The following is a 24,009-nucleotide window of genomic DNA, read 5'->3' as shown; positions in this document are numbered from 1 at the left end:
TTGTGGCAGTCAGTAACGGTTACTTTTTTAGACCAAGCAGAGGAAAAAAATATGGAATCACTCAATTCTGAGGAATAAATTATAGAATCACCCTGTAAATTTTCATCCCCAAAACTAACACCTGCATCATATCAGATCTGCTCGTTAGTCTGCATCTAAAAAGGAGTGAACACACCTTAGAGAGCTGTTGCACCAAGTGGACTGACATGAATCATGGCTCCAACATGAGAGATGTCAATTGAAACAAAGGAGAGGATTATCAAACTCTTAAAAGAGGGTAAATCATCACGCAATGTTGCAAAAGATGTTGGTTGTTCACAGTCAGCTGTGTCTAAACTCTGGACCAAATACAAACAACATGGGAAGGTTGTTAAAGGCAAACATACTGGTAGACCAAGGAAGACATCAAAGCGTCAAGACAGAAAACGTAAAGCAATATGTCTCAAAAATCGAAAAATGTACAACAAAACAAATGAGGAACGAATGGGAGGAAACTGGAGTCAACATCTGTGACCGAACTGTAAGAAACCGCCTAAAGGAAATGGGATTTACATACAGAAAAGCTAAACGAAAGGCATCATTAACACCTAAACAGAAAAAAACAAGGTTACAATGGGCTAAGGAAAAGCAATTGTGGACTGTGGATGACTGGATGAAAGTCATATTCAGTGATGAATCTCGAATCTGCATTGGGCAAGGTGATGATGCTGGAACTTTTGTTTGGTGCCTTTCCAAAGGGATTTATAAAGATGACTGCCTGAAGAGAACATGTAAATTTCCACAGTCATTGATGATATGGGGCTGCATGTCAGGTAAAGGCACTGGGGAGATGACTGTCATTACATCATCAATAAATGCACAAGTTTATGTTGATATTTTGGACAACTGAAAGGATGTTTGGGGATGATGAAATAATTTTTCAAGATGATAATGCATCTTGCCATAGAGCAAAAACTGCAAAAACATTCCTTGCAAAAAAGACACATAGGGTCAATGTCATGGCATAGGGTCAATGTCAATGAGCAGATCTGATTTGATGCAGGTGTTAATTTGGGGGATGAAAATTTACAGGGTGATTCCATAATTTTTTCCTCAGAATTGAGTGATTCCATATTTTTTTTCCTCTGCTTGGTCTAAAAAAGTAACCGTTACTGACTGCCACAATCTTTTTTTCCTGATTTCTTATAGTGTTTCTTAAAGCCAGAAAGTTGCCATTTGAAATGACTTTAGTTTTGTGTCATGTCTGTGATCTGCTTTTTTTCTACAAAATTAAACAACTGAATGAACATCCTCCGAGGCCGGTGATTCAATAATTTTTGCCAGGGGTTGTAGATTGACACACACACGTCCATTCTAGGTCTATATTTCCATGTTCTAAGTGACCGATATCTGATCTCACAGGAGTCATATCACCAGTGATGACACAGAAAACAGAATGAAATCACAAACACAAAGGAAGGTGTTAGCAGGTGTACTACTAACACAGCAGCGGGACAACAGTTAACAGCATAGAAAGGTAGGTGAGACGAAATATTTCTTCAGCCTTTCTGGCATATTTATTTTGGCAAACATTTACCTTACTGCTCTTCATGAGCCGTCATGCTGAGAGAGAACCAAGAGAATTTTATATATTTTTATATAAGGTGTGACGTCACCAGTAACTTTTTCCTTATGGGAAAAACAACAGCACCCTCTTGTGGAGAGGAACAGGAATACCGTGTAGAGAATACTTAGTCATACACGTCAACAGAAGGTAACAAGAAAAACACAGAAATTAAACCTGACATGTTCAGACGGCTCATGAAACAGTAAGGAACTCAAATCTCACATCAAATCATTTGATTTGGCACATCCACACTCTGCTATAGTTACTTAATCTAGTTTTGTAAACCGGCCCAACATACCTCAGTTGTTTAAATATTAAACAGAATATACTGTAAAATACATTTAATTATATATTTTGTTAAACAACCAAGTTATGTGGTGAGGGTTAACAAAAAATTAGATTAAGTACATGTACGTCGTAATTTGTGTGGTTTTTTTTTTTTGCAGTGGTCTGTTTTTTTTTTTTTTTTTTTTTACAGTGTTTTGTGTGTGTGTGTTTTTACAGTGCAGTCGGTGTGTGCGTGGCTGAGACGATGACGTCACGCTGCCAACGTGGAACGTACGTACGTCCCGGACCCGGAAGTAAACAGTTTGTGTTGGAGCCGGAATTTTCCGAAGCTTTTACTTCATTTCAAAGCTCGGCTTCGGTTTTTTTCCTCGAGCTTTCTTCATTTCCACGACAGACGCTGCAAGTTGTGTGTGTTTAAGGTAAGCTTTTGTTCAGTGAAAGTAAAAGTAAACGCAGAACTTTTCGTCACATTCAAGTGTTTTATGAACCTGAATGATGTAAACATAAAACCAAAATAAACACAGTGTTAAAGTTGAGACTTTGTGCATGTAGTATTCGTTATTTCTCTGCCTTTGTTAAAATTCTACATCATTTTTTTAACTTAAGATAGTGAGATGTAGAATGAAATGATATTTATTGTTCGTGATATTTTTTAATCCAGTTGACACATTCTGAGAAAAGATACAAGAATATGTATTAACACATTTTATCTGGTTTATAATGGCACAAACAAAACAAATTTCAAACCACAGACTGTAGAAAAGGCATCACGTAGAATAAAAATCCTTGTGGAGGTTCGTCCAGGGGAGTGTCACTGACCCGGGTCTGAGGTGTGTCACTGACCCCGGGTCCGAGGTGTGTTACTGACCCCGGGTCCGAGGTGTGTTACTGACACTGATCGGAGGCGTGACACTGACCCGGGTCTGAGGCATGACATTGATCTCTATCTGAGGCGTGACACTGAAATGGCTCAGAGGCATGTCACTGACTCTGATTGAAGGTGTGTCACTGACTCTGATCGGATGTGTGACACTGACCCGGGTCAGAGGTGTGACACTGACCCGGGTCAGAGGTGTGTCAGTGATTTTGATCTGAAGCGTGACACTGAACTGGCTCAGAGTTGTGTCACTGACTTTGAGTGGAGGCATGACACTGAGCTGGGTGTGAGGTGTGTCTTTGAACAGGATTTGGAACTGTAGGTGGTTCTCCGTTTTGAGGGCTGGAGGTGAACCCCCTCACCACCCTGCAACTCCTCACAAATATTGACCCTAGCAAAGAAGAGCCCATTTGTCGATCCTGTTATGAAGGCGATGGTAGAAACGTGACTGGATCCTCAGTCCTGGTTGCACTGCGAGGGAATATTGTCTATCACATGATGGCCATGTGGTGCACCTCTCTGGGCATGAGCGTGCAGGTGTTGAGGATCCCAGCAGCTGGAAGAGGACGCCTGCGTTTCATCTGCTTGTAGCAGATTGGTGGCTGTTTGATTGATCGTTTGTCTTCCTGAGTGGAAGAACCAAATATACTCTCTGCTGTGCACGCTTCCAGCCCTGACCTGACCTACACATATTTTAAAGTTCTCATAATATTAAATCATATAATTATAACAGACTGCATGTGCTCGTGGAGATTCCTCAGCAACCAACTTTGAATGATTATGTTGCCATAATTAATTTTTCATTTTCTGTTTAAAGAATTAAAAAAATTGATGGGAAAAAAATCTGTAGGCGTGTGACTATGTGTGGCCTTTTCAACACAGATGCGCTGTGATTCCACAGACATGCTGTTTTTCCATCTGCAGAATGTAGTTTCGCAATAGAATCCAGCCTCGCTGTACCATGACCTACAGGAACATGTATGACAACCATCCCGGGGGGCAGCTGTAGTCAGGTAGGGGTCAGTGAAAGGTTACACAGAGGTCAAAATTAAAAAATGCTCCAATCATATTGAAAAATATACCACATTATTTGTCTGATTATAACTATTCCAAAAAGGTATAGATTGGACTGTCTGTGCCTGAATGTTACTGGGCAAAAACAGCAAAAATGGTGATATAGGTCAGTTTCAGTACTTGTCAAAAGTTAAAGTTGCTCCATTTTCAGTAAAAAATATGCAAATTAGTAGATTGTAAATAAGGTTTGACTGTGTTGAATGTTCAGTCACCAAAGTAAAGGTCAACTAAGGTAGGCTTCCATTGGATTCATGTGACATGTGACCCTGTAACATGATAACTAAGCATGACAGATGATGCAAACTATTACTTTTTCAAAACCTATTAACATAACCAATAGTTTGCATCACTTCTTGCCAAAATTGGAGTAAGTTTAACTTTTGACCCCTGTACAAACTGAGACTGACCTTTGTCATTCTTTTTTGAATCATATTTGTCTAATAGATTACAGTTTGTTCATGTAAATGGGGACTCTTCTTCACAGACTAAAGTTAATTATGGAGTTCCACAAGGTTCTGTGCTGGGACCAATTTTATTCACTTTATACATGCTTCCCTTAGGCAGTATTATTAGACGGTATTGCTTAAATTTTCATTGTTACGCAGATGATACCCAGCTTTATCTATCCATGAAGCCAGAGGACACACACCAATTAGCTAAACTGCAGGATTGTCTTACAGACATGAAGACATGGATGACCTCTAATTTCCTTTCTTTTAAACTCAGATAAAACTGAAGTTATTGTACTTGGCTCCACAAATCTTAGAAGCATGGTGTCTAACCAGATCTTTACTCTGGATGGCATTTCCCTGACCTCTAGTAATACTGTGAGAAATCTTGGAGTCATTTTTGATCAGGATATGTCATTCAAAGCGCATATTAAACAAATATGTAGGACTGCCTTTTTGCATTTACGCAATATCTCTAAAATCAGAAAGGTCTTGTCTCAGAGTGATGCTGAAAAACTAATTCATGCATTTATTTCCTCTAGGCTGGACTATTGTAATTCTTTATTATCAGGTTGTCCTAAAAGTTCCCTAAAAAGCCTTCAGTTAATTCAAAATGCTGCAGCTAGAGTACTGACGGGGACTAGCAGGAGAGAGCATATCTCACCCGTGTTGGCCTCTCTTCATTGGCTTCCTGTTAATTCTAGAATAGAATTTAAAATTCTTCTTCTTACTTATAAGGTTTTGAATAATCAGGTCCCATCTTATCTTAGGGACCTCGTAGTACCATATCACCCTAATAGAGCGCTTCGCTCTCAGACTGCAGGCTTACTTGTAGTTCCTAGGGTTTGTAAGAGTAGAATGGGAGGCAGAGCCTTCAGCTTTCAGGCTCCTCTCCTGTGGAACCAGCTCCCAATTCAGATCAGGGAGACAGATACCCTCTCTACTTTTAAGATTAGGCTTAAAACTTTCCTTTTCGCTAAGGCTTATAGTTAGGGCTGGATCGGGTGACCCTGGACTATCCCTTGGTTATGCTGCTTTAGACGTAGACTGTGGGGGGGTTCCCATGATGCACTGTTTCTTTCTCTTTTTGCTCTGTATGCATCACTCCGCATTTAATCATTAGTGATCGATCTCTGCCCCCCTCCACAGCATGTCTTTTTCCTGGTTCTTTCCCTCAGCCCCAACCAGTCTCAGCAGAAGACTGCCCCTCCCTGAGCCTGGTTCTGCTGGAGGTTTCTTCCTGTTAAGAGGGAGTTTTTCCTTCCCACTGTTGCCAAGTGCTTGCTCACAGGGGGTCGTTTTGACCGTTGGGGTTTTTCATAATTATTGTATGGCCTTGCCTTACAATATAAAGCGCCTTGGGGCAACTGTTTGTTGTGATTTGGCGCTATATAAAAAAAAAGTTGATTGATTGATTGATTGATTTTTTGCTGTTTTTACCCCAAACTCCATAGAATTCAGTCACAGATAGTCCAAACTATAACTTTTTGGGATCATTATGTTAAGAGAAATAATGTGGTATATTTCTCAATATGATTGGAGCCTTTTAAAATGTTGACATCTGTGTAACCCTTCATTGACCCCCTACCTGGCTATAACTACCACCCTGGGATGGCTGTCCTACATATTTGTGTAGGTCATGGTGCACCGAGGTTAGATTCTAAGTGTCATTTTGTCACCTTAAGTGGTACTGAAAGCCTGCTTGGCCTGTGGACTAATACGTGAGTGTTCCTGAAGATGATGCCTTCAAGAAAACGTCACCCATTTCAACAAAATGTGTATGAACAAGTTTGTTTGTCAGGTGTCTATCATGAGTGTGAAGGTGATAACCCTAATGCTGTCTATGACTGTCTCTTCCCCAGCACACACACACACAGGGTAGATGATGGTTGATGCCATGCTGGCTCAAGTAGGCAAGAATCTGTGTGAAGCTGTGAAGATTCTAGAAGAGGAGCAGAGGTAAAACTGCTGATTCTTGTATTTTTATTTATTTATTTATTTATTTATTGCCGTGAAAAAACCCCAACAGCTGTGACTTTATGTTGATCTGTAGCACACTGACAAATGGGGCACAGTTTCAGGTCTCTTATTACACCTCAGACTCTGGGGTCTTCTGTGGTCATGCAACACATATTTTCATTTTATTGGCTTATTAAAGATTCTGTTTTCCGTCCCTTGCAGTTCAGTTCTATGAGTACATTTGAACCATGTACTCGTACAATTTAAATGAACGGCATCAGAGGGCTGATGTGTCTCTGTGCCCTCGACACACCACAATACAAACGTAGTCAGAAATATACGTATGTTTGTAACGATGTTTTTGACTCTGTCTGACTTCATTATATGACTTCTTTGTGACTTTTTTGCTTGATTAAACTTATTTTAACGTAAATAATAAAATACAAATAAGTGCACATAGGGGAAAATTGTTCACAGACAATGAGAAGCATGAAGCATAAAATTGTCAGACACTTGTCTTTGTTTACATATTTGAAAAGGAGTGAGAAGAAGATCTATTTATTGTCATCCCTTCACAAAAAAGACTTTCATTAAAGGTCATCTCACTTCCTTGTCAATGTGTGACCCTATACTATTTAATTTTCCTTCATTCATTTAAATATAATATTCATTACAAGTGAGTCTCTTTGGCTGCTCCCTTGTTTGCACTCAGGGTCGCCACAGCAGAGCCAAGGTGGGTCTGCATGTTGATTTGGCACAAGTTTTACACCGGATGCCCTTCATGATGCAACTCCGCATTACATGGAGAAATGTGGCAGGGGTGGGGTTTGAACCACAAACCTTCTGCACTGTAACCAAGTGCACTAACCACTTGCCCACCACTCCTGCTAAATACAGTATTCAATATAATTATTCTTATCAAATTCGTAAAATAATTTTCAAGCAAAACTACAAATGAATTACTCAGAAACACAACCACAGTTCCAATGAAGTTGGGACGTTGTGTAAAATGTAAATTAAAAACAGAATACAATGATTTACAAATCCTCTTTAATCTATATTCAATTGAATACACCACAAAGACAAGATATTTAATGTTCAAACTGATAAACTTTATTGTTTTTGTGCAAATATTTATTCATTTTGAAATGGATGCCTGCAACATGTTTCAAAAAAGTTGGGACAGTGGTATGCTTACCACTGTGTTACATCACCTTTCCTTCTAACAACACTTGCAGGGCAGGGGCTCTCCAGGAACAGGGATGGGCTCAGCTAAGTTACACATTCTGGAGCCAAGTCTAAGTAACACGACTTCTGTTTGCAGAAAGAGTTCTCCCTCATGGGTTTGCCAGGTATCTGTAACAAAACCAACCCCCTCTCCCTGACAAAAACCAGCCAAATACCCAAACTCAAAGAAAGCTGAATGTGCTCTCAGGCAGCTGTATAATTTGTAATCCTTCTACAGTAGCTGAATTCTGTGGAAACCTGCAGACCTGGCAGCACGGCTCCCTGCGCCACAACGTTACGTGACTGACTTTGTTTTTTATTTCAAGTTGTTTTTCGGCCTTGACTCTTGTTTGCATGAATTATGCAGTAAAGGATTTATCAATCCACTGTGCCAGACGCATGACAAGATTTTTATGGAGGGAGACGAGGGAGTACTTTGGGCTTTGCTTGATGACAGTGACTCACATTCATCAATAAGGTGACAAACCAGACCCGTTTAATGAATTAAAAGCTGTATTTATTGGTTGACCCCCCCCCCCCCCCCCCCCACACACACACACACGATTGTGTAGGCCATGATACACTGAGGCTGGATTCTAAGTGGTGCTGATCAGGTCAAGATTGTCTGCTGAGTCATAGGATCGTGGACTTTGTATGCTTATAATCCTGGCCAGTCTTTCTTTTACTTTAAAAATTGTCTGTCTCATTCTGCACATGCACACACACATCCTGATGCATTCTTTCTCTCTCTCTCTCTCTCTCTCTCGTTTTTCCCCACACACACACTGCAACAAACACATGTATTGGATGGACCACAGACATGGCAGATACATGAGGCAAAGCATTGAGATGTAGACATTGGATGATTCTGAATCAATTTGGGGGGAGACAGCACGCGGTGCAGCTGCACTTGTTGAGCTGTGTGTGTAATGAAACAGAAAAACCATCTGTTTTTGGATGATATGCAACACACCAAAGGACAAGAGGCATCAAGTGAGAAGTCCTGGCTACATCTGAACACAGTTTTTAGTTCAGAATTTACAAAAGCAAACAGAACAATTTCATGACAGGGTGCTTGTTGCACCTCTAAAGAAAATCGTGGTCACTCTCCATAAGCACCAAGAAACCAGACTGATATTCTGTTTCATAAAGGGTGAAGAAAGACTCCAAATAGATTATTTCCAGAGTAGCATGGTGTCATTTATGGTTGATCACCTAAAATGGTCTCGTCACAGTTTTATTTTTAACATGTTGTGCAGGGCATTGTGGTGGAGTGTGTGTGTATACAGTTTGTCCCACTGAACCCAAAGTACATTTAAAAGGAAACACATGCACAAGTTGAGAACAGGTGTCATGTGCCATGTTTTCTGCATTTTAGAGTGTCAGCAAATTAGCTGTGCAACAAAGTTGAATCATGATCACAATGCACGTTCTTGTTTTAATTATTCTGACACAATGAGTGTGCACTCACCCATGCACTGCGATGAGGTGCACATAAATGCAGGATGATGCTACAGGTGTGATTCTGACCTTTTACGTCTCTGGAGTGGTAATAATCCAAACACTGTGTCAGTCTGAAGACTTATTTACGTGGCTAGTCAAGTCACCAACAGTCAGGGTGTTATCAGAACAAGTTGAGAAATCAGTGACAAACTCATCAAATTCATCTTAGAATATGATATATTGGCCCAGGGGCCTATAAACAATGACAAAGCAATGTCTGATGTTTGTTGTTCTGATCATGACTGCTCTTGGCAACCTGAATGGTGCAGAGAACCAAATATTCAAATGAATAACATTTAGGAACCCCAAGAGCCATTAAACTAAACCCATATTTGTAAATACAAAAACAAATCTGCCTTGTGATACAAAACAAGACAGAGGCCTTGTTTTTTATTGCAAGGAACATGACTAATTGTGTATGCAGGTGGGCAAACATCATTGAAAGGCAGGAGGAGATTGGGTTTCAACCAAGTTTCATGTAATCCTATCATCATGTTTAAATGATGTTCCAGAATTACATTATTAATCAGCAGTGATTTGGAGGACAGTGACCCCATATTCATGAAACCTAGAGTAAGAACCCTACTAGAGTTGGCATTTTGGCACTGATAAGTCGATGATGATGTTGTACACATTTCCCTGTGTCATAGAGGCTATAGCTTTCGGCTTAATGTGGCATTTCTTTCTGTCTCTGGGATGAAACTGGATCTCCTGCAAAAAGCCTTCACAAATAATAGAGTTGTATGCTTTCAGGTCCTTGTATCCGTGAACCTTTTACATTTACATTATCCTCCACTAAACCCTGTGTTATTTCTCCAATCGTCACATCTGAGTTATCTGTAAGTTCATTCATGTTGGTGTAGCCTACATGGAGCATACATGTCTGACTGCTCAGTTTGAACACTTTAAACCCCAAGGCGTTCCAGGCGAGTAACTTTTGTAATGCTTATTGGGGGCTGGGGAACTCTTTCTCTGGAAGGCCTCATCTAATATGTGCGCGTATTCATGAATACGTTTTATCAGGCAGATTGGGACAAATTGATCTAAACACTATGAAATGGGCTGACATGATTTAGGCTAATGGAGTGTAGGATGCTAACCAAGTGATTTTTTTGGTTGATAGAAAAAGATTTCAGCCTTAGAGGTTTATTCCCCACCCAGCACAAAGCAGCTCACTGTGTCATGTTTGTCATTTGCAGTCTCCACCCAGCATACTTATGGTTGATTTGCCCAGTGTGTCTGTCATGTCAGTAACAAACTAAATTCAACTCATCTGTGCTCCGGTGAGTGTGTTTGTGGTCATACACAGCAACTGTGCATTGCTATCATCTTACAAAAGCACGAGATGCGTAGCAACCTGCTTCGATGCAAAAGCACATTACAAACACTCCACTTACAGAAACGTCACTCAGCCCACCTGTGTCATAGTCGGCACGCGCAGCACGTGACGGCATGCACAGCCAGTCGCATTTTGTTTTTAGCGTTCCTCAAAATGTGATGCAGGTTGACTTGACCGTGGGACTTTCTCCCATTTACTGAGGAGTTTGTGTGCGTGAGGACCATCTGAAACAGCTGCACCTCATGTGCATGGCACGTGCATGGTGGCTGTGAACAGAAGATATTAATCCTGCTGTCATACAGTCACTGCAGTTCCAGCATTATCTCTCTTATGCCAGTACATTCCGTGCACAATTTATGTCCTCTCCGTGTCAGTTGTGAGCATACCTTCTTCATAGTAATGTGCACTCACTTGGCACACTTATGTCTTCAGGCCAACAGCAGGTGACACTGTGCTTGTTTTTACCTCTAACCCAGAACCCTCTCATCATTAATGAAGTGGCTCTGTGCACGTCCTTTGGGCTCATTGTCCTGTCTTGCACTGAGACGTCACCCTGTGTATGTGTGGGCAGACACGACACAAATAGACTTGCCTATGCACCGTAGACTATGCACTATAGAGTTTTAGGTTGAGCATTTCTGTATTTTGTCGGGTATTAAACCATGAAAAATGGGCCATTTGACCAAAACACGAAACAAATTGATTGACCGTCCCTTATTTGTTAGTACAGTCAGTGACTGACTGGGTTTATAAGACTGTTTTAAGCATCTGTTTTCAAATTTCATTCAAGCCCACTATTTAATTTTGTATTTCAGCACTGTGGTGCAGACCATGACTCACGTCTGGATTACCTGCTGTCTGGCTGTCAGTTTGGCTTTCTTTTCTTTCTTTTTTTTATGTGAAGACAGCAGAGAAATAAATGTACTAAATTGTAACATCTCTTTTCTTGTGTGTCTCTTTAGAGAGTCTGATTTGCTGACAGAAAGGCAGCGCCTCTGTAAAAGCAGCATCCCTGGACCCCTGCAGGGAGAGTAAGACCTGCACTCACACACGAGCATTCACTGGTTCACTCACTGTGGAAAATCAAAAGCTTCTGTTCCACTAAGATGATTCAGACACATTACAGTGATGAGAACAGGTCATTTGAATTTACCTATAATGCGTTTCGGCACGTCTTTTTAACATCAAACCTTCAGAATTCATGCATTACTTTAAAACTAAAACTTATAGCTGATATTTTCAGTTTGTACAACTGACAGACATGACGTTAATTTCGATATCTTGTATGGAAATAGTTTGTTTAAAATTTTAACCATAAGTCAAAACTGCCTTGCTGTGCATGACTCCTGTGACAGTCTGCAAGACTGTGAAAATAAATTATCTTTTTTCGCTTCCCTTCCTTTCTCTCTGGTCACCAGGTCTCTTTTGCTGAGAGAAGGCTGATCTTAGGCAGAAGGACTGGCCCGCTGTTGTTTGTGTTTGCCTTCAAATTTATTTAGAAGTATCACTTGCTGCCAGTGTACTGGAGTCAATGCTAAAAGCTAACAGTTTAGCTTTTAGCTGTAACTTCCGCTAAATTTTTTAGGGGTTTATCGGTTTGGCTTTATAAAAGATAGCTTTTCAGTTAGCGGATTACCTATTATCAATGCTAACTTTTTAATTAGCTGTGCCCATCACTGGATATATCATTCACTGAATCCAAATCGAGGTAGTGGAACCAGCAGATTACTTTTGTTTCTTGATGGGACACCGAGCAGACACACTTAACAAGCTCAATGTAACATGACAACATGAGGAAGTGTAAATTTAATGTAAACAGGATTTTTTTTAGGAAGATATGGCATAGTTAGGAACAGGGAATGTGTTTGAGGCACGGGGCATTTCATGCAGGAAGTACTTCAAAATCGGCACACTGGAAATCCAGGCAGTGGAATTCCACATGCAAAGTGAGAAACACAAAGACTGCACTGTCAGTCTCATGTCTCATTTCTGCTCAGGGTCTGGCCTCGTGTCCCCTACACCTTCACTTCAGATACCAGCGCCACTATGCGCAGAACTTAGGGCGTACGCCTACCTTATTGTGATGTTGGTATTTTTGCTTCTTTTGTGCAGTGGACACGATGTTGCTGCGATACTCCACATATTTGTCAGCCTTCTTCATGAGGAGGAACAGGGCATGTCGGGTCAGTGGTAAGTGGTTCATATAAGTTAATCATCCACATAACCATAATACTGTATGAAGTTTGCACCTTGACTGCCAGTAACTATGCAGTTTCCTCTTGGTCTTTCTAAAATTTTTAATGGCAGAATTTTAATAGAAACAGATGTAACCTGTTTTGTTTTAATGGATCAAATTTTCAGCACATGATATATCAGTAAAATTATGGTAGTGCAAAAAACTGATAACAGTAAAATTTTGGACTATAAAAATTATGTGTACTTCTCCAGTCTGGGGGATGCACACAGATGAGCAATAGTCTGAATATGGACTCCTGCTGTTAAGGTATTTCACAGAAGCATAAAACAGGCTATTTCAGGCCTAAATTGTGCTTATATCATGAGAATATCTGCAAGCACAGTCATAGAATTGTGGGACATTCTTTCATTTTTAGACCTGCTCATTCCAATTAAGGGTCACGGGGAGCTGGCGCCTATCCCAGCAGTCATAAGGTGAGAGGCAGGGTACACCCTGGACAGGATGCCAGTCTATCGCAGAGCCATGTAGAGAGAGAGAGACACACACACACACACACCCCTATGGTCAACTTGAAATGTCCAGTTCACCAAATCTGCATGTCATTGGAAATTCGGAGGAAGCCAGAGCACCCAGAAGGAACTCACACAAACACGAAGAGAACATGCAAACTCCACACAGAAATGACCAGGCAGTAAACATTCTGAGTACTTTTTTTGATGTGAGGCAACAGAGCTAACAACTAAGCCACCATGCTGCCTATAATGTTTAACATGAATCCTGAAATTGGTGATACTAAAAGGTAGGTAAAAATTTACTTTGCACTCATACCACGCACCATTCACACTGTGACAAAAATCACTATGGATCCTGATTGGCAACTACCCAGTAAAATAACCAGTCTGTCTCCAAGTCCTGAAAGTGTTCATCTACCCAATGGTTCTATAGCGGAACAGTAGTGAGTGTACTAGCCAGTAGTGTCTCTCTGTGGCATGAAAGTAGCAACCTTGCAGAAAGGAAGACACTGAAGACGGTTATGAGGGCAGCAGAGAAGATTATTAGGGCCGGGCTGCCAACCATTGATGAACTGGGGCAAGAAGGACAATCAGGGACACTTTCACATCCCTTTAACAAACTGTTTTCCCTCCTGTCCTCAGGTAGATGGTACCATAGCCTGAGGTGCAAAACACACAGATTCAGGGACAGCTTTTACACAACCATAAGACAGTTAAATCAGAGTTAATCAATGGAAATAACTGTACAATATAGAATACACTGTAGCATCTGCTAGCAACTTTATCCTTGTAGCATCTTCATATGTGCAATATCCCGTGTCCTTTATTTATTTATTTATTCTATACTGTGTATATACAGATACAGTTATTGATAGGTTTTTTTTTCAAACCCAATTTATCATGATCATACACCTTGGACTTTTACTGTGTGCTTTTATTCTGTTTGTATTTATTCCTGCAGTGCATCAATATTTAAGTCTGTGGCAGCTTGTGATGTTTTCTGTTGAATGACAATAAAAGCGAGTCTGAAGGGCCTTTCACACCGGACGCTTTGGCAGCGTCAGAGGCATCACGAATCGGTCTAAAAAGCATTATTTTCAGTGAGACACATTGCTTTTTACAAAAGTTAGAAGCGTTGCGTCAAAAGCCGAGCAAAACCGATGCTTCTGACGGGAGCAGGCATTGCCGCTTGTCAACAGGCTGACGCGGTCAAAAATCAACCCGATCCAACTTTCGCCGCTCTGAACTGTGATGTAGCTTCGTGCTGTCCAATAGGAACAATGCTTAGGGCCAAAAAAGCCTATATTTCATTGAATACACCACAAAGACAAGATATTTAATGTTCAAACTGATAGACGTTTTTGGTTTTCTGCAAATATTTGCTCATTTTGAAATGGATGACTGCAACACATTTCAAAAAAGTTGGGACAGGGCAACAAAAGACTGGGAAAGTTGATGAATGCTCAAAGAACACCAAACTGGAAACAGGTGAGTGTCATGATTGGGTATAAAAGGAGCGTCCCCAAAAGGCTCAGCCATTCACAAGCAAAGATGGGGTGAGGATCACCACTTTGTGAACAACTGTGTGAAAAAATAGTCCAACAGTTTAAGAACAATGTTTCTCAACATTCAGTTGCAAGGAATTTAGGGATTCCATCATCTACAGTCCATAATATAATCAGAACATTCAGAGAATCTGGAAAACTTTCTACACATAAGTGGCAAGGCCGAAAACCAACGTTGAATGCCCGTGATGTTCGATCCCTCAGGCAGCACTGCATTAAAAACCGACATCATTGTGTAAAGGATCTTACCGCGTGGGCTCAGGAACACTTCAGAAAACCATTGTCAGTTAACAGTTCATCCCTACATCTACAAGTGCAAGTTAAAACTCTACCATGGAAAGTGAAAGCCATACATCAACAACATCCAGAAACGCCGCCACCTTCTCTGGGCCGAGCTCATTTGAAATGGACAGACACAAAGTGGAAAGTGTGCTGTGGTGTGTTGAGTCCACATTTCAAACTGTTTTTGGAAATCATGGATGTCGTGTCCTCCGGACAAAACAGGAAAAAGACCATCCAGATTGTTACCAGCGCAAAGTTCAAATGCCAGCATCTGTGATGGTATGGGGGTGTGTTACTGCCCATGACACGGGCAACTTACACATCTGTGATGGCACCATCAATGCTGAAAGGTACATCCAGGTTTTGGAACAACACATGTTGCCATCCAAGCAACGTCTTTTTCATGGACGTCCCTGCTTATTTCAGCAAGACAATGCCAAGCCACATTCTGCACTTGTTACAACAGCGTGGCTTCGTAGTTAAAGAGTGCGGGTACTAGACTGGCCTGCCTGCAGTCCAGACCTGTTGCCCATTGAAAATGTATGGCGCATTATGAAGCGCAAAATACTACAACGGAGACCCCGGACTGTTGAACAACAGAAGTCGTACATCAAGCAAGAAGTTAGTGTCCTCAGTTCCCAAACGCTTATTGAGTGTTGTTAGAAGGAAAGGTGATGTAACACAGTGGTAAACATACCACTGTCCCAGCTTTTTTAAACGTGTTGTAGGCATCCATTTCAAAATGAGCAAATATTTGCACAAAAACAATACAGTTTATCAGTTTGAACATTAAATATCTTGTCTTTGTGGTGTTTTCAGTTGAATATAGGTTGAAGAGGATTTGAAAATCATTGTATTCTGCTTTTATTTACATTTTACACAACGCCCCAACTTCATTGGAATTGGGGTTGTGTATATATATATATATATATATATATATATATATATATATATATATATATATATATATATATATATATATATATATATATATAGTGTGTGTGTGTTTAAAAAATGGAAAAAACGCCAGAAAAAATAAGTTATTTAAAGTTGAGCTTTTGTGGTCTCCAAAAAAAGATGTAACTTCATTTGGTAAAAAAAAAGACTGAACCATTTACAAATTAAGGCGTTCACTCAGATCAACTGTGCTAAAAGGCTAAGCTAACGTTAGCCAATCATTAAACCTTCACAGCAGTGCAGTAAATGTCACTTTTTTTTTTTTTTTTTTTTTTTTTTTTTTTTTTTTTACATTATTCTCACCTCGATAAAGCTGCAGAACTAAGCTCCGTTGGTCAAACTGGGAGTTCGCATATATCCAAAAAGTGAGAGATTTCGGACTTAGTTGGTCTGCTCCATCACCCCGACTCCCTGCCTTGCTCTGTCCAGGGATGATACCTGAATCCCGGCTTCTCCGTGCAGTTCGGCCCGCTGTCACAGTTCGATCAATATCACACCAAGTTGTCAGTCCTCCCTCGGTCGGCGTCACTCTGAAAAGTTGCTGAAAAAAGCTTCTCCCAGCAGGGTGATGGGAGAATCGTTCTACTGCTGTTTTTTTAAAGCTTTTTACTGGTTCAGGCAACGCAAATTCAAGATGGCGATCGCTCAACTCTTTCGTGTTGTGAAAACAGCTAGAGTGTGACATAGCAATCACCGCCCCCCTTGCCGCTTCGAAACGAAGTGTCTGATGTCATGATGTGTTGGGAGGCGTTGCTTGATGTGCATAAAGCGTGCAGTGTGAAAGGCCCGTGAGTCTATGGTTCCCCAGAGAGACCTTGTTCCAAAGACATCCAGTCATCATTTTCTGTCACTAGTTAGAGTACGTTTCCACACCAAACAGGAAGACTGGAAGCACTAGGACCCAAAAATGGGTCTCTTAAAAGATTCCTGTCTTGGAACTTTGAGGACTCTGTTCTCAGATGTCTCTCACTTTCATAGACCAAGTAATGTGGGACTACTGAATGAACCAACAAGTTTGACACTGACTCAAGAGAGCAGTTGAAAGCCTGGATCTTAGCTTTGATTCAGGACAATCACAAACAACGACACTCTGACTCCTCACTCAGCTTCAACCACAGAAGCATCGTTCAGTGAACTTTACACTGCAGTGAACCCTTTGTCATTGAAAAAGGTGTCAAAGTTTCTGAATTTCATGACCTTGAATGACACTGTCCATGAAGACATTGAAGTAGGAACCTGAACATATCTGTGCAGAATGCCAGAATTCTGTGGAAAAACCTGAAACTCTCTCCACTCTACGCAACGCTTTCATTGTACAGGATATCTATGCTTTCCAGCAACTAATTGGGATTCCCATTTATCTGACAATTCCACAGAGCAGACATTCAACTGGCCCAAATGCTTGGTATCACTCCTTCCTTTCTAGGGAGGGACAGCAAGCCCTTTCTTCTGTTCTGTTGGGATGATTCCTGTTTGATTCCAAATTGAAGCAAACATTACTTGCAGTGGTAGAGCGTCCACCTGGCTTGAAGAGTTCAGCACCAATAACACAGATCCCACAGAACTTTACCCGCCCTGAGTGGTTTCACCACCTTTGCAAATTTACAGTGATTTGGTGATTGACTGGTGGCTCGGCCACCAGAACCCTGGTATTGGAGATGTCCAACATCCTGGCAGGAGGCACAGCTTTATATAACTGCTCAAAGTATATAGGCCAACAGGATAGTACACACAAAGTACTTCACAAGCTGGTCACTTCTGCAGACACTGCAGTTGTGTAATAGTCTCCATTGTCTTCCCATGACAAGAATACTTCCTTTGAAACACCACCAGTATGAGACTAACAGGCTCAGAGGTACGGTTGTGGATGGTTGTACCAGCCTTCAAAAACTTATAGCACCCAACATTTTCAAGGTTGAGCTGTTTTCACCACAGTTGACAGATCTATTGGGTCATGCAATTTTTGGAACCAGCTCCGTCGGTGCCTGTGGTTACACTGAAGTCACCCATGAACAAACTCCTGATCACCCATGGGGGTGTTGTTTTCTGAGCATGATACAGCATTTTAGATTTCTCAGTGTTGAGGACCCTAAAGCCCCTACCCTAAAGGACGGACTGTGACAACTCGATGGTTAGTTTCAAGAGGTGGGGATGTACTGAGGCCTTCCTGCAGTCCTGACCTGCCCCCAGCAGTGAATTTTGAAGTGAAAAATGCAATGATGACGACTGAACAGTTGCATACCTTAAGATGTCTTTGCAGTAAGAATGGACAAAAGAAAACCTGAATATCCTCAATGCTTAGTGCTTAGTCAGCAGAGATTCTATTCTCTCTCAGACAGCACAGACACACACTGACTGTTCAGGGTGCTGTAAAATAGTCTACTATTTGTTTAAAGAGGAAGAAGAAAGTTACAGATCAAAGTCAAAAGATGAAATAACAAAATGAGACTGAGTTTAGGTTTTGTTATGTTCTCCTCCTCAGAACCGGAGCTGAAATACAATGCAATTACAGGACAGTTCCTTCTTTCATTCATCCATTTTCTGCTTTGTATTTTGGTCTGGATCACCGTGGCAGAGTAGATCAAGCAGTTCACTCCACACTTATCTACCCTTGATCAAGTCCTCTCAGTGGTGGGCACAGATAACCAAAAAATTTACTTCGATAACGGATAATCAGATAACTGAAAAGTTATCTTCGATAAAGATAAAACGATAAACCACCCAAAAAATGTATCGGAAATTACAGATAACTGATAAATTCCAGTATTGTCTCTGGTACATTTGCAGCTACTAATAAATTGAATTTGAGTTTTAACACCACGATCGCTTCTGGTAGCATCAAAAGTGACAACAAAGCCAAACAGTGAGCCCACACTTCTGTCTTTGAACATCTTGCCTCCTGCTGGAAGCTCTTGTGTGCTACAAGGCTTCCGGCACAGCAGCAAGCTGAGAGCAACCACAAAGCCCAGCTCTGTACCCAATCACAACACTCCGGTCAGGCAGAGGTCTTGGAAAATAAAGCAGTGCTGACTTATGGTTTTGATTTATAAATAACATTAACACCATTAATAATTAATAACATTAATAGTTATTTATGTTATAAATAACATAAATAACAATAATACATTAATACATTAATAGTATTAATGTATTAATAACATTAATACATTAATAATAGAATAACTCCATTAATGTAAATTCTGTTATTTGTACAAAGTTAAAATATAACATATCTTTTAATGTTGAATAATGCACTAATTCTGAGGTTTTGTAACAAACACAGACAGATCGCAAAGGATTCTGGGTAAAATGTGCCTCTGCTAAACACTGATTGGTTCAGTCATTCATTATGTAAACCAACACGTTAAGGTGACGTGTGTCATGTGTTGGTGTTTACAGATAAATGTGCTTTTGTAAAATATTCCATTTTTTTATTTGTAAAAACAGGCATTTTTACAGAGCCCTGGAAGTGTTGTTGCAAAAATGTTTTGCATGTGGAGAGAATGTGCACACATTTTATGATGTTGTGCGCATGTTTTATTATATTGTAAAACGTGCACTCAATATTGTCTTGACACATAAATGTTGGCTATTCGCCCTATTGACGTTCCAAATCCCACAAAACCTCGGAAAGGTCGCCATGCTGTGAGATCTCAGTAACATTGAGAACTGCATTGAGATGCTCTGATCACGCTGCACTTTAACTGCTGCACACAGACAACACCATTAACATCGTAACATAAAACTATTTTTATATTGTGCCTAAAACTCTCGTGAATATATTCTCTGGGTTTATAGATGTTGTTATTGTGTTTATTTTATGTAAACATGCGAGAATCACAGGCTGTCTCTCCGTTATTTTCAATGGGAGCTGCTGTGAGCTACAATCGCTTCCTGATCATGACGTTCTGGGGGAAGTGAAGTTTGCTCTTTAACATCTTGATTATTGTTCTTTACAACACTGTTTATCCTCTTTTTGTATTTATTAAATTCCACGCAGATTAAACGTAACAGACATGGATTATTTGTTATAATTGTTTTAGCAAGTTTTCAGGGTATCATGCAGCAGTCTCTTATTAACGTGACGAAAAGCATAAAAAAATACATTTTTGTAGTATAATATTAATTTACAACTGTCATCGTGTTGATTCCCTATATGTTAACTGCAGCAACTCTCTGGCACGCAAAGGATTATGGGATACGTCAATAGGGTGAATGAACACTACTGGCCAGTAGATGGCAGTCGAGACCTTGAAACCTTGCAAAAACAAAATTCCAGATAATCCGTGTCTGCTACATTTAAGATGCGTGGAATTTAATAAACACAGACACAATAACAATGTCTATAAACCCAGAGAATATATTCACAAGAGTTTTAGGCACTAGTTAATGCTGTTGTCCGTAGAGCCTGATCAGAGTGTTTCAAATGCATTTCTCATGTCGTGAACGTACTGAGATTACCCTATCCTACCAGTGTTGCCACAGTTACTTTGAAAAAGTAATCCAATTACTGATTACTGATTACTCCTTGAAAAAGTAACTTAGTTACTTTCCTGATTACTCAATTGTAAAAGTAACTAAGTTAGATTACTAGTTACTTTTTTAGTTACTTTCCCCAGCTGCCGACAACAACCCTCTGCCACCTCAACATGACAATGATACCTGTTTTGCCAAAACTCACTTTATAGTCACCCTTTCTTGACTTCAATGAAAATAAATACTTGTTTTATAAAAAAGTAAAATAAAGACCTCTCTCTTGACCTCATATTTAACTGTTGACAGCACTGTAACAGTAAAACTTGCAATTTCGAACCTACATTGTTTATAAATGTAACTATTAAATTCTAACATTTTTCTAACATTTAAATTCTCTCTAAACATTATACTTGTCGAAATTATTATTATTTTAAGCAATATTAGTAGTTGTAATAAAAAACGGCTTCAAAACTGGACCTTTAATCTAGGGGTGTTGTAGGGGAGGGGGGCACATCCTTGCCCCACGTCCCCATTCCATCTGGATAACATTTATTTATGCAGGAAAACAGGACCAGATTTACAGGTAAGAAAGTTTTATTGCGTTTTCACATCATGTGGTCCTCAGAAAGAGAGTTTAGGTGCATTTGAGTGGAAAATAGTGTTAGTTGTTGACGCGTCGCGGAGGATCAGCTGTTTTTAATGACCAGATACAGAGCGGCTCAGCTCAGAATTCTAAATAAAGGAGGAAAAAAAGTATAAAAATGTCTTTGTAAAGCTCAGTGCAGGTGTGCTGATCACCGCGCTTAAGAGGTGAGGACGAGCTGCTACAGAAAACCGTGGATGAAAAGCTCACAGCTCGCTTAAAGTTGGCAGTTCAGTCGAACCCTGACCTCCTGCCCACGGACCAAGTTTAATGCTGCTATCGACCCACAATGCAAAAATAATAGTAACGCACAGTGACCTGGAGAAGTAATTTTAATCTGATTATTGATTTGGAAAGATTAACGCGTTAGATTACTCGTTACTAAAAAAAGTGGTCAGATTAGAGTAACGCGTTACTAATTAACGCGTTACCGGCATCACTGTATCCTACCCATAATGCACTGCTGGGCACAGCACATATATCCACACTAAAACCTTAAAAATTAGCGCATTACTTTAAAACTAAAACATATATCTGATATTTTCACTTTATAAAACTTCAGACATAACATTAATTTAAATAACTTGTCCGACATTAGTTTGGTTAAAAGTTGAACCATAAGTTAAAAATGTATGCCTCTGGATAACTTGGGTGATATTGCCTGCGTATCAGTATGGGGTTAAGAGAAATGAGTTTTTATTTTTTGGGGGACCAGTTCTCCTTTGTCTACAGAGGATAGAGCGGTTTCTTCTTAAAACAGCTATCGTTTGTTTTGCAGAGGGTAGAACTACACAACAGCTACGAAACATTTAACAGGTAGGTACTCAACTGATTTTAAGTTTTAGAAATATTTGTAGCTGTTCAGCTTTATTTACCACGTTATCGGTCTAAAAATTATCGGTCAAAAATTTATCGCAAGATAATTAGTCCGATAATGGTTTTTAAAGTTATCTAAAAAGATAATCCGATAATAAAAACATTATCTTCGATAATCATCGGTTATTGGATTATCGAAACTGTGCCCACCACTGAGTCCTCTAACTCCTGGATGTTCCTGAGACATTGCCAGCCTTGCTGGTTAAATATAATCCCTCCATTGTGTCATGGGTCTTCCCTGAAGCCTCCTCCCAGTTGAACTTACCTAGAAGACCTCTCTAGGAGGATGACCAGGGGCATCCTCACCAAATGCCACGGCCACCTCAGCTGGTTCCTTGTGATGCGAAGAAGCAGAGGCTCTACTCTGAGTTCCTCTGAGATATTCGAACTTGTCACACTGTCCAAGAGTGTTAGCCCAGATACCCAGCAGAGGAATCTGATTTCCAGCACTCTAATGTCCACTGGGAGGTGATGGTCAAGTGGATAAGTGTTGGGCTTCAGCGTAGACGATCCTCAGTTCAAAACCCAGCCAGACCATAAAATCATGAAGGTCCTTAATCCCCTATTTGCTCATCGTGGAGATTTTGGACAGAGTCCTTGATCCCCAGAAGACAGTCTAACCCCCAATCTCAATTCTCTTTTGTACCCCTTCCCCTTGGTCCTACCCCTACCTCTACGCCTACCCCTTTAAAACAAGGGGTAAGGCGAAGGGGTATGCCTGTAGCCCTATGAATTGAGACACCCCTCTGCCTTCGGAGAAAAAAAACTGCCAGTGTCAAACTGCCGTCTTCACTGTTTGTTAACATGGCAACCAAAATGCAACTTGTTGCAGTAGCCTGTTTGCTCTTTTTATTTTCTTGCCTTTCTGCATAAATGCAAAGAAATAGAAGAAGTCGCAGATTTCTTTGATGCATCGCAATCATGTCATGTTAGTTAGTTTAATTAATTTGTAATTTATAATAATAATAATAAATAATAGTATTAATAATTAATTCGTAATTGTTTAATGTTAATAATACTAATAACAACAACAACCTATCAACATTGGTAATACTTAATATTTTTGATTAATCATTAATTGATTGATTAGTAATTAATTAGTAATTAAAATAAACACTTGAAATATATCAGTCTGTGTGCAATGAATGTATACAAGTTTCACTTTTTGAATGGAATTACTGAAATAAATCAACTTTTTCATGATATTCTAATTATATGACCAGCACCTGTATGTATGTTTTGGGCTGCATCTAGTTCTGTTAACCTTTCTTTTTCAAATTCTCCAATTTTTTTTGCATCCAGCCCTATTTCCTTTAGAAATTTCTTTGACAAATAATAGCAGTCTATTAGGACATCAGGTTATGTGTTACACATATACGTGTGTGTGTGTGTGTATTTTCCAACTTATTCCCATTGACTTCTCATTATCTGCCTGAAAGCTTATTAGTAGACAAGTGCGCTCATGTTTGTTTACAAAATACACACGTGTTACAGACCTTGAAATCCAACAGTAGGGATTGATATTATCCAAAGATTTATCAAAATACAAACTAACGTGCTTATTCTTTATCATGATATTCTCCATTGTGAGATATAAAAGTGTCTTATCGTGGCATTCGTGTGTATATAGGTTATAACGCCTCAGCGCACGAGCGAAGTTACGATATTCTTCAGAACGACAACATACACAACATGCATCCAGCAGCATACATGTTGTTGTCATAGGCAACTGCCTGTAAAGTTTTTTGGCAAGTTATAACTTTGTAAACAGTGTAATTTGTAATGAAAGCCGCTTTCATTTTGTGCGGCTCTTTTGCCGCCATGTTTGTTTCTTTGGAGACAGCAGTAAGCTCCTCCTACCCCTTCAAACGGAGTGTGCATCCAGATTCACTCCGTTTGGAGGGGTTTGAAGCCCTCTGCCTACCCCTCCTCCTCGCTCCAAAAAGACACCTCTCTGTCTCTCGTGCCCGCGCAAAACGGAGGGTAAGGGGTAAGGGGAAGGGCCTATGTGTTTTAGCTGTGTTCAGTTGTTCTGAAAGATCTCCTTAAAGGTTTCCAGAAAAGGATAAAAGTCTCAAAGCAAAAGTTTTTTTTATTTTGCCGCCAAAGAAAGCAAAATTCAGAGCCATCAAGAAGACTGGATTTACACTGGTTTGCGTTCATGTCATGTCTAGTCTAT

At 40.1% G+C, this 24,009-nt stretch overlaps 1 protein-coding gene across 1 annotated transcript in view; it reads left to right on the top strand.

Moving 5' to 3' along the window:
- The first annotated feature begins 1,470 nt into the window (after positions 1-1,470).
- Positions 1,471-24,009, top strand: part of pdxdc1 (pyridoxal-dependent decarboxylase domain containing 1) — a 149,021-nt gene continuing 126,482 nt past the window's right edge. The window contains exons 1-5 of the mRNA XM_034190083.1: positions 1,471-1,516; positions 2,111-2,313; positions 6,157-6,253; positions 11,285-11,353; positions 12,435-12,512. Of these exons, the coding sequence (XP_034045974.1) occupies positions 6,177-6,253; positions 11,285-11,353; positions 12,435-12,512 (224 nt within the window). The 5' untranslated portion in view covers positions 1,471-1,516; positions 2,111-2,313; positions 6,157-6,176. The remainder of the gene's footprint in view (positions 1,517-2,110; positions 2,314-6,156; positions 6,254-11,284; positions 11,354-12,434; positions 12,513-24,009) is intronic.

Source organism: Thalassophryne amazonica, chromosome 16 (genome assembly GCF_902500255.1).
Source record: "Thalassophryne amazonica chromosome 16, fThaAma1.1, whole genome shotgun sequence".
Taxonomy (NCBI): Eukaryota; Metazoa; Chordata; class Actinopteri; order Batrachoidiformes; family Batrachoididae; genus Thalassophryne; species Thalassophryne amazonica.
This window is presented reverse-complemented; position numbering and strand designations above follow the sequence as displayed.